Source organism: Mus caroli, chromosome 5, assembly GCF_900094665.2.
Source record: "Mus caroli chromosome 5, CAROLI_EIJ_v1.1, whole genome shotgun sequence".
Taxonomy (NCBI): domain Eukaryota; kingdom Metazoa; phylum Chordata; class Mammalia; order Rodentia; family Muridae; genus Mus; species Mus caroli.
The window spans coordinates 136,619,048-136,631,052 of record NC_034574.1 but is presented as its reverse complement, the minus strand read 5'-3'; the positions used below and the strand labels follow the sequence as shown (position 1 = coordinate 136,631,052).

The following is a 12,005-nucleotide window of genomic DNA, read 5'->3' as shown; positions in this document are numbered from 1 at the left end:
TCCCTCCCTCCCTCCTTCCTTCCTTCCTTCCTTCCTTCCTTCCTTCCTTCCTTCCTTCCTTCCTCTTTCCCTCCCTTCCTTCCTTCCATCCTGTAATACATGGACAATCACTGCGCTTCTTTCTCCGACTCAAGCAGCTTTTGCCGTCCTATCAGGGAAGGGCGCACTCTATCCTTAACTCCAACTTAAAACATTGTCACCTCTCCTAATTTCCTAACTTTATATTTTCTATTAACTGCCCTAATACCCCAAATTTATTAAAATCAAACTAACTTCCTAACACTAAAGTCAGAAATTCTATAAAATCCTTAATTCATCTAGACTGCATTATCTTAAGAACTTTCATCTTCATGTTGATCTGCAAGAAATTCGCCCAACAGAGTGGGCTATCGCCCAGGAAGTAATCACACGAGGCCACAGGCAGTGAGGGTCTCCGGGTGTCCACTGACACAAGCCAAAAGAATGAGGAGTGTGGCAGTGACAAGCAGGCGAAAGCACATCAGTAGCAGGAAGCACTCTGGGGATGAAGGCTCTGGGGCTGTGCCGCACAGAGCTCACTCGTCACAGCTGAGCGGGACGGTGGGTCGTCTCCAGGGAGCTCACTTGCCTACTGCAGCTCTTCCTGCGTGGCGTCCACCACCAGAGTTAAAAAAATAAATACTCAGCCAGACACTGGTGGCACATGCCTTGACTCCCAGAACTCAGGAGGTAGAGTCAGGCAGATCTCTGTGACTTCGAGGCCAGCCTGGTCTACCGAGTAAGCTCCAGGATAGCCAGAGCTAAACAGAGAAACCCTGTCTTAGGGTTTACTGCTGTGAACAGACACCAAGACCAAGGCAACTCTTTTTGTTTTGTTTTGTTTTTTTGTTTTGTTTTGTTTTGTTTTTCGAGGCAGGGTTTCTCTGTATAGCCCTGGCTGTCCTGGAACTCATTTTGTAGACCAGGCTGGCCTCGAACTCAGAAATCCACCTGCCTCTGCCTCCCAAGTGCTGGGATTAAAGCCGTGCGCCACCACTGCCCGGCGGCAACTTTTATGAGGACAACATTTAATTGGGGCTGGCTTACAGGTTCAGAGGTTCGTCAGTTATCATCAAGGCAGGAACACGGCAGTGTCTAGGCAGGCATGGTGCAGGAGGAACTAGGAGATCTACATCTGAAGGCTGCTGGTAGAATACTGGCTTCCAGGCAGCTAGGATGTGTGCCACACCCACAGTAACACACCCACTCCAACAAGGCCACACCTCCAAATAGTGCCACTCCCTGGACCAAGCATATACAAACCACCACACCCTATTTCAAAAAACCAAAACCAAAAAACCAAAACCAAAACCAAACAAACAAACAAACAAACAAAACAAAAACAAAAACAAAACCCCTCAGTCCAGGGCCTGAGAAAATGACTCAGAGAGAGGTTAGGGGTATTAGTTTCCTTGGGAAGCGGGCCCTGCACCTCCGTCTGGGCAGCACTATAGAGTGCTGGTGGAGGGGACACTGGCCAGCTGGCCCCAAGGGTGAGAGCACTGGAGCACTGCCTCCTGTTGCTGGCAGTACAAGGTGGCCTGGCTGGAGCGGTGCTCAAGAGCTCCCCCTGGTGGTGCAGACAAGGGAGAGCTGGCAGGCTGACCGGCTCAGTTACCACCCAGGCCCAGATCTAGGGCTTTTTAGTTGGCCCACCCCAATATCTACATCATCTGCTGATGGCTTGAACCTGTGAAAGGGCCAGTCCTGCTAACTCAAAGCTGCAGGATCTCATGACACAGGCCAACAACAGGATAACTGGGAGGAGTCCAATATTGATGATGTCACAGAAGCCAGAGGAAATGACTCGTTATATTGAACATTCACAAGTGAAGATGTGTGGACAGAGGGATCTACTGTGGGACACACTGTGGCACACTTCCGCTTCCATGAGATGTTTTCTATGCTTTGTTTGTGTTGTTTGTGTTTGTGTTGTTTTACTGGGGGAGGCTGCAAGAGCAGAGGGTGGATGTGAGAGGAACAGGGAGATGAGCGGGCCTGGGGTGCATGTTGTGAGACTCGCAAAGGGAAAAAAAAGGTGTTTGCTGTTCTTGCAAAGGATCCAGGCTCTCAGCTCCCAGCCACCTAAGAACTCCAGTTCCAGGGGATCCAGCTCTCTCTGGGCTTCACAGGCATTGCACACGCATGCACGGACATACACATAGACACTCACACTCAGAAATAAACCTTGTGAAGCAGACGTAGTTGATCACAGACAGAGGTGCGCAGCAACCCTGTCAGGTGGCTTCGATGAGCCGTCTGTAAATGTGAGCGCCATCCACACAAACCATCAACATAGCAATAGTTGACTATAGCTGAGATGTCATAATCCCCTCTCAGTAACTGGGGACCAAGCTTATATCCGCACCATCACACCAGGGACACAGTCTAACAGTGATAACCGTGACCATGCCTAACAGTGATAAAGTGGTAAGCCATGGAAAAGGAGAACGTCCCATTAGCTACTCGTGTTAGGATGGAACTTTAAAGCACATGCAAAAACTGATAGGGAAAAAGCAAACCAAGTAAATGTGAGCACGCACCAAGCCCGGGTAGCCCGGTTCAGGCCCAGTGGTGCAGGACTGTGGTGGTCCCAGCGATCAGGAGGCAGAGGCAGGAGGGTCAGGAGTTCAGGGTCGTCCTCTGCTGTGTATTGAGTGTAAGAGCAGCCTGGGCTACACGAGATGATGCCTCAAAAGGAAAGGAGCGCATAATGCATGGTCACATTTATGTAAAGTTATACATAGAGGATACAAAGTGTGGTGGTAGAATGCAGATGGTGCGTTGCCTGGGAACGGGGAGAGGGAGGGACTGCCGAGTGAGGTCAGGGACTTTGGGCGTGGTGAGTGTGCTCCCTGTGTGGTCTGAGGTGATAGTTGCTGGGTTTGAATACATGCTCGAAGCGGGCTTATGGTACATCAGTGACACCTCACTCAAAGGTGGGATGTGTATGCATATGCACACGTCCAGGGAAACCAGCAACTAACTCATGCTTCTCCTCTCTCAGAGCATATAATTTTAAATTATATAGTATCTTATTTGGGCTTGTGGCTGTAGCCTAAGATGAAGTGCCTCAATCTGGCACGGGCCTACTTTTTGGCAGAGTTTTGAGATGGCACCGGCATCACATGGTGAGGAACAAGGGGGCGAATCTGACTATTTTCTCCACTGAATAAAACACTGCTGTTTGGGGCCAGAGAGCTGGCTCAGGGGTCAGGGCACTGCNGCTCTTCCAGAGACCTGAGCTCAGTGCTCAGCGCACTCTTCTATGCACACCCAGACAGGATTTAAGCTGCGTCTCTGAGGAGCTGGAGCGTTANAAGATCGCTTGCTGCTCTTTCAAAAGACCCGGGTTTGATTCTTAGCAAACACATGGCAGCTCATAACCATTTACAACTCCAGTCCTAGGGGACCCAGTGCTTTTCTGGCTTCTGTGGGCACCAAAAATATGCAAATATTCATGCAGGCAAAACACTCATATACATAAAAATAAATAAAAACTCTGCAGTCTGGGCAGGTATGGTGGTACATGCTCATACCCCCAGCATTCGGGAGGTAGAGGCAGAAAAAGCAAGACTTCTTGGCCCTCCTTTCTTACATAGGGAACTTGAGGCCANCCTGGANGAAGAGTGGTGCCCTACAGCGTTTACCTGACTCAGCTTCTCTCCACCATCACTATTAGCATTCTTAGTGTTCAGTGTCTGCAGACACCAGACAACCTTGACCTTCCTATGCTTTTTAAAATTTAGTATGTGTGTGTATGTATGTATGTACGTGTGTGAATGTATGTGTGTATGTGTATGTATATATGTGTGTATATGTGTATGTGTGTGTGCATGTATGTATGTATGTACGTGTGATATGTGTGTCTGTGTGTGTGTCTGTGAATGTATGTGTATGTGTATGTATATATGTGTGAGTATATGTGTATGTGTGTGTATGTATGTATGTATGTACGTGTGATATGTGTGTCTGTGTGTGTGTCTGTGAATGTATGTGTATGTATATATGTGTGAGTATATGTGTATGTGTGTGTATGTATGTATGTGTGTGTCTGTGTGTGTATATGTATGTATGTATGTGTGTATGTGTGTGTCTGTGTGTGTATATGTATGTATGTATGTATGTGTGTGTATGTATGTATGCATGTATATATGTGTGTGTATATGTATGTATGTATGTATGTGTTTGTATGTATATGTATATATGTGTGTGTATGCATGTATGTGTGTGTGTGTATGTTTTTCCCTTCTCTCTAACTGCTGGCTTCTGTAGGCAGTAGCCCCCTTCTGCACCTGGAGAGAACCCCTTCCCCCGTCAGCTGCTATCAGCACCGGCCCCCACTGGCTGCCTCCCCCAGTTTACATTGTGGTTGTCAAAGCTGATCTCTGACCCTCGGCTTTCTCTCCCTTACCCTGGCTTATTAACTCCCTCTGTCTCTAACACAGCTCACTGGAATCAGAGTGGTTTGCAGTCAGGTTCTTTTAATTTGACAAATCTACCTTCAAGGGATATCATTGCCACTTAGAGTGATAGAACTTCAATAACTCTTCCTTTTTACATACATTTATGTACATTCATACATACATTTGTATGTCTTGCCACGCGTGGATTCTGGGGATCAAAGAACCCGGGTCATCAGGCTCGGGGGCAAGCGCCTTTAACCATCTCAGCGGCCCTGAGTTAGAACTTTAAAACCCTATTGCTGTCTCTCCTTTTCTAGTCCTCAGGCTGTTCTTATCCTTTATGTTATAACGATGGCGGACAGGTTATTGTTGCGTAGACTGCAGTTATCTTTTGAAGAGATGCTCAGGAGCAGAAGGACCCACAGTCACCCTTGGCGGCGTTTCTCTTTCTCCTAAACAGAGCTTGCATCCTCCTCTTGCTCGAAGAAAGCCCTTTAACATTCCCTGGGTTTGTTGGGCTGCTTGTGAATTCCTTCAGCTTTTGTAAGTCTGAACGGTTTTTCTGTCATCTTCACATTGTTATTCCCCATTATCTTACTGTGGTAAAAATGAATACAACTGAAGACTTTACATTTTGGCGAGGGAGGATGGAATATAGTCAAGAGGACACGAATCATGAAGGAGGAAATAGGAAATGAAATTATTTTACTCTGTCTTAGGTTTCCCCCTCCCATGCCCCCACCCACGCTGATGGATATGAGAATTCAACTTCCTAGGTAACAGAGCAGCAAGAATTATTATTTTTTTGTTCCCTAAGGATCTAGCCTGTCACTCCTCTGAGGCAGTACGTGTGAAACACGGGCTCTCTGTTTAGCTCTGTTGACCGTCAGTGCAACAGGAGCCAGACATGGCTGCTCCCTGAGCCACTCGGGAAAGTGATCTTAAACACATTTGTTTTGGAAGGGGATTACCTGGAAAGGCTCCCCACTTTTTTAATCTGCTTAAAACAGTATCAAATTATTTCCTAACTATTTTCGTGTTGCTTAATATGCAAACTGTATTGCTACACATAAAACGCAGTATGGTTTTTCAAAAAATCTTGGGTTTAGAGAGATGGCTTAAGGATTAAGAACTCTGGTTGCTCCATTTTTGTTTTTGTTTTTGTTTTGGTTTGGTTTGGTTTTTTGAGACAGGGTTTCTCTGTATAGCTCTGGCTGTCCTGGAACTCACTTTGTAGACCAGGCTGGCCTCGAACTCAGAAANCCGCCTGCCTCTGCCTCCCGAGTGCTGGGTTTAAAGGCGTGCGCCACCACGCCCGGCTTTGTTTTTGTTTTTGTTTTTGTTTTGTTTTGTTTTGTTTTTTGAGACAGGTTCTTACTATATAGCCTTGGCTCACTTGGAACTTGTTATACAATATAGAACAGACTGATCTCAAACTCACAAAGATCTGCCTGCCTCTTCCTTAAAAAACAAACATCCTGGTGGTGGTGATCCATGCCTTAAATCCAAGCACTCAGGAGGCAAAGGCAGGTAGATTTCTGTGAGTTCAAGGCCAGCCTGCTCTGCACAGAGAGTCCTAGGATGCAAATATATTATATATAACATACAAATAAAATATATTTACTGTAGATAGGTTATAGACTAACTTTTTAGTCTATAACCTATTTAGACTATAACCTATTTAGACTATTTAAGCATCCAGTCCAGCGACAGGGGCTGGAACCTGACAGAGGTCCTGACAGCCTCTTACAGGCCCCTGTTTCAGATGCTCGGTCCCCAGCGTGTGGCACTGTTCTGAAGACTGCAGCTGCTGAAGGCTGTATATACTTCCGGTTCTGGACTGAACAGTCTGCCTCCTGGTCAGGGCCATGTGAACACACAGCTACTGTGTGGTCCTCTTACTACAGTGACTTCCTTGCCACGGTAGACTGAAATCCCTCTGAACCCATGAGCCAAAGCAAGCTTCCGTCCTTCAAGTCATCCTTATTATAAAAACATGAAAGTAACCAATACAATGGCTGGATACATTGACTAGTGTCCTTTAATTTCACTGTTTGGTTGTTGGCAACGTAGGCCTGCAGTAACTTTTGTTTTGTTTTGTTTTTTGTTTTTTGTTTTTCGACGCAGGGTTTCTCTGTGTAGCCCCGGCTGTCCTGGAACACACTCTGTAGACCAGGCTGGCCTTGAACTCAGAAGTCCACCTGCCTCTGCCTCCCGAGTGCTGGGATTAAAGGCATGAGCCACCACTGCCCAGCTATTTTCCCACACTTTTAAAGGATAGTTTTGCTGGATATAGGATTTGTTTGTTTGTTTATTATTATTTTGTTTGTTTGTTTTTTCGAGACAGGGTTTCTCTGTGTAGCCCTGGCTGTCCTGGAACTCACTCTGTAGACCAGGCTGGCCTCGAACTCAGAAATTGGCCTGCCTCTGCCTCCCAAGTGCTGGGATTAAAGGGGTGTGCCCGGCTAGAATTTATTTTTTTTATACTCTTGCATGAGGGACAGGTGGCACACATAGGGAAGGTTAGAGAGCAATATTTAGGGGTTACTTCTCTCCTCCCACCGTATGGGTTCCAGGGATTGAACTTGGGCTGTGGGCTTAGCAGCAAGAGCCTTTCTCAATAGAGCCACCCTTTGGGCTTGAATATGGAATGTTGGCTTGACAGTTCTTTTAGCGTCCTTAAACAGAGATTGCTCCCCACTGGCCGCAGGGTTTATGGTGTGAAATCTAGTAATCTTCCTAGGGTTCCCCTGAACGTGGCAAGTCACCTCTTATCTTGACATCATGGAGACTTTGTCTTTCACAGGGTAATTATGGTACCTGTGCAATTGTCTCAGGGTCATGTGCTTGGATTTCTCTGTGTCCCTTCCACCCTTTAAGAGTGTGCACATCTGGGCTGGAGAGATGGTGCAGAGGTTAAGAGCACTGGCTGCTCTTCCAGAGGTCCCAAGTTCAATTCCCAGCAACCACATGGTGGCTCACAACCATCTGTAATGGGATCCGATGCCCTCTTCTGGTGTGTCTGAAGAGTGCCACAGTGTACTCATATAAATAAGTAAATAAATCTTTAAAAAGTAATTAGAAGAGAACAAAAAATTTTTTTAAAAAAGTGTGCACATCTGTCCATTTGACCCTTTAAGAGTACGCACATCTGTCCATTTGACCCTTTCAGAGTGCGCACATCTGTCCATTTGACCCTTTAAGAGTACGCACATCTGTCCATTTGACCCTTTAAGAGTATGCACATCTGTCCCTTCCACCCTTTAAGAGTGCACATCTGTCCACGCACTTTGCACTCTTCCTTCCTAGTCTTCCTCTGACTCACTTGCTCAGTTGTCCATCTCCAGCTTGCCTAGGTCTGCTGCTGGATTCTCCTTGGGAGTTTTTCCATTTCCATTTCTTATATTTTATCTCTCAGATTTCTTTTCTAAAAGGGTTTCTCACCTCTGCTGATATTTCCACTTTGCAAATATGTCACTCTTCTCTTCTTTATTTGTTTATTTTGTTGGGCAGGGTCAGAGGTCAGAGGACATCTTCTGGGCATTGGTTCTCTCCTTCTGTTGTGTGGGTTCAAACTCAGGCTCTCAAGTTTAGTGGCAGGCACCTTTACCCACTGAGCCATCCTCTTGCCCCCAACCTGCTCTCTGTATCTCCCTTTAACAGTTTTAGCTATTTTAAAAATAAGGGTTTGATTCCTTGACTTATAAGTCTGCTGCCTCATCTTCCTCAAAGTCTTTGAGGGCTTACCTTTTCTTTGCATGTGGCATAGTTTCCTTTGTATGCTCTGCAATTTTTGTTGTTGTTTAAACAATATTTGAATCCCATAATGTGGTATGTTGGGATATCAGAGTCTTCTCTTCCACACAATTTGTAAGGGTTTTGTTTGTTTTTGTTTTTGTATTTTGGAGACAAGGTCTGACTATGTAGCCTTGACTGCTCTGGATCAAGCTGGTCTCAAACTTATGGAGCTCCACCTGCCTCCAGTCCTCTAAAAGAACAACAGCAAGTGCTCTTAGCTGTTGAGCCATCCCTCCAGTCCTTCAGCTTCATTTTTGAAAGGTATTTTTGGTGAGTGTTGCGTTTCGTGTGGCTTGTTTGTTTGTTGTTCTTTTGGACTGGTAACTGAGCCTGTCTAGCACATGGGCCTTTGTGTGCATTTCAGATCTAGTGGCCTTCTTCCTTTGTGATGTGGCTCCAGCACTCTCACACTGGGAATATACCTATGGAAGCCCTTGGGGGGGGGGGGGTCCTGTTCCATTTCTCTCTGCGATCTGTTCCTTGTCCTCCTATAGTTTTTTACATGTGTATGCCCACTAAGCTGACAAGACAAGGGTTGGAGATGTCTGCGGAGACATCTTTCTGGAGAAAGTGACTCCATCTTGTCGTCCCCGATTACTGTAGCATATTAAGTTGGATTGAGAGGTAGGTCTGGGCTCTACTGTGTTTTGAAGTGACCACCTCTGAGGGCCAGTTTCATCTCAGGAAGGAACAGCAATGAAGCTGGGACACATGAACTTGCAGTTTCCACAAAGTGGGAGGGAACTAATCCCTGAGCTATAAAACCAAAACAGACACTTCTCAGAAGGATTCACCAAGACCTGGGAGTGAAGGTGACCCAGTGGTGTCGAGGATGGTCCCTAGTCTGACATATTTGAAACAGACACTTCTCAGAAGGATTCACCAAAACCTGGGAGTGAAGGTGACCCAGTGGTGTCGTGGATGGTCCCTAGTCTGACATATTTGCTCCCAGCACATTACTGAGCCAGCACATCTGAGGAATGACATTTGCTGTAGTATAAGTGTCCCAGAAGAGTCATTTGTAAGTTGACTTAATCCGACTGTGGTGCTTAGACAGGAGGCCTTTGGGAAATGGTTACAGTTAGATAAAGTCACTAGGCTGACATCCTGCCAGCCAGGAGGACATGACTAGATCCTAGTGCTTACGCTTCCAGGACTGCGATCTACATCTCTGTTTTTAAACAAGGTTAACTTGGCGTCCTTACTTTGTTATAGCAGTGAACACTACTGTGTCACCTGCACATTGTAGGCAGAGTCAAGATGGACACTCACTTGCCTGGAGAAGAGCCCCAGCCCCAGGTGGTCCCACCCCAGCTGCCGGGTGTGTTGAAGAAGTCATACTCCTTGATCCAGAGGCACACCTTGCTAATGGGAAATGTGGGAAAGATCGGGAAGCCCCGAGTTCCCGTGAGGAAGCCAAGGTACATCTCAGAGGTTTGTGGTGAGAGCTGGCTCTTGGGTCAAGAGTGAGAAAACTCCTCACATGGGCAGCTTCTGAAGCCTTCCCGGCTGGCTGTGGTGGGGCACACCTTTGCGGAGGTCGAGCAGGTAAATCTCTGTGAGTTCCAGCCAGCCAGGGCTACCAAGTGAGACTGTTTCAAAAGAAATAAATGAAAGAGACTCCTACCTGCCAGGCTCAGCGGATCCCTAGAATGTCTCTTGTGGCTCCAGGCGAATGTCTCAAACATCAGAAACTTTTTCAGTCCACTAATGAGAAACCCCCACTAAAAGTTTGTCAATGACTCAGGTCTTCTTTCCTTATAAAGCAGGGTCTTGGCTCTGCCAGGGTCTCACAGCGACCAAGGGTGTCCACCCTGTGAGTAAACCTCTCTCTCTCCGACCTGTTTAGTATTGCGTGCAGACCCATGAGCTGTCTCCTGGTATCTTTGCTCTCAGGCAGGCATCCCTCTGTGCACTAGACAGTGTGTCTCGGCAGCTCGGCAGGTCTCCTCTGTCAGTCGATTTTCTACTGACTTTCGCACTGCTGCGGCCATAGCCAGGACATACATTTCCCCTAACTCAAAAACCACAAGACCACACACTCCTTCCAACAGTGAAAGACGACCTACACTTTCTCAGGTCCTAAATTATCTCCTGGAAGAATGATACCAGCCCGAGACAGTTCTGACTGAGAGTCTACCCACCGGACTCAAGTCAGCCCTAGGTTCTACACTCTACCACATTGTCTGTCACCTGGTTCAGTATCGTCTGAGTGCTGCCGTATCGGTTTGTAGTGATGTCGTCATACGGGACTTTTAAATAGGATCTAGTCATCTGGTCAAACATGCAGCAGAGAGAGAAGCATAAGAGGGCTTCAAAGAATTCCAGGAAAACCAGCTGCAATGACAAGAAGCACAGGGAGGCCTCGTTTATTCTGACACACTGGAGTGGATCAGGAACTGATTGGTGATTTCCTATTCATTTATTAGTCCTGTATAGGGGCTACACGAGTGTCTGTGGAGGGGGGCAGAGGCCGACTCTGGGTGTCTTCCTCTATTGCCCCCCGACCTCGGCTTTTGAGATGGTGTTTCTCGCTCGCTTGGGGTTCACTGATATAGTCGCACTGGTTGACCCTTCTGCCCCCACCTCCCCAGCACTGGTTTTATGGGTGAGCATCGCCACAGCTGACTTTCTTCACGGGTTCTAGGGAGCAAACTCAGGTCCCCACGCTTGCATGGCAAGCACTTTACTAGCTGAGCCACCTCCCCAGCCCCTTTTTAGTGTAATCCCTGATTCTTGAAAGGGCAACTGTGTACATCTGTATATCCCCCTGGGTTTCTGTATATGTAAATCATGGACGTTAGAGACGTGCGGCTTAAGCTGGATCTGCACTGTTCCCAGCAACACTTTACAAACCTCAAGCTCGAAGTTGCTGTCAGTTCCGTCGTACACGAAAGGGTTGTCCTCCGCTATCACAGTCATGAATTTGGTCGCAGTTAGGTCTTTATTTATCATCCTAAAGTCCTGTAGAAAGATAACACCAACATAGATGCCTGTAATTATACATGGGCATATATTCTAATGTTAATGGCAGTGACTGACTGAACACCTTAAGGAAATGTATCAGAAATCAGTACCTTAAAAACTGATTATTTTAGAGCTATAATCCCCGTGCTGAGGGGGATTGCAAGTTTGAGGCCAGCCTGGGACACACAGCGAGACCCTTCTTTAGATAAGAATCACTGGGCGGCTGGCAAGTTGGCTCTGTCAGTGACATGCTTGCTCTGCAAGAGTGAGGACCTGAGTCCTGTCCCCACTGTCCCCACTGTCGGTGTGAAAAAGCCATCAGCACAGCCAACACCTATGGTCCCAGCACGACCCAAGTGGAGGAGGGTAGATCCCTCGGCCTTGCTGGCCAGCACCCATAGGAAGTGGCTCACAATCACTTGTGACTCCAGAGGATCCCATGTCTTGTGACCCTCAAGGGTGCCTGCACACATGTGCACATACACACAGGCACACATGTATATACACAAATTTAAAAATTTTCAAATTAATATAAAAGAAATGAGAGAGAAAGTTATCATTGTACGGTCTCTAGTGAAACAGCGGCTGTTAACTAACCGCTGAGGAATGACCACTGGGGCTGCAAAGGCCACGAGTGAAGGGTCCTGGGAAGCAGAGCATTGGATTGATGCCAGGTGAGCCACTGATGAGTCACCATCATTAAAAGGAAAGAGTGGCAAAGGCTGTGACCACCTGTGGCTGTGCAGAACACAAAACACCCGCATCAGTCATGTGGGGAAAGGACATAGCCTGACATGAGGATGCAGCCGGTGAAAA

General features: G+C 46.9%; 1 protein-coding gene across 2 annotated transcripts in view; it reads right to left on the bottom strand.

The window, feature by feature from the left end:
* The window catches only part of Rsph10b (radial spoke head 10 homolog B), a 53,929-nt gene that overhangs the window by 8,941 nt on the left and 32,983 nt on the right, over positions 1-12,005 (bottom strand). For both annotated transcript variants that reach the window (XM_021163175.2, XM_021163176.2), the window contains 2 exons: positions 11,079-11,186; positions 10,416-10,559 (listed from right to left, as the gene is read on the bottom strand). In XM_021163175.2, the coding sequence (XP_021018834.1) occupies positions 10,416-10,559; positions 11,079-11,186 (252 nt within the window). The remainder of the gene's footprint in view (positions 1-10,415; positions 10,560-11,078; positions 11,187-12,005) is intronic.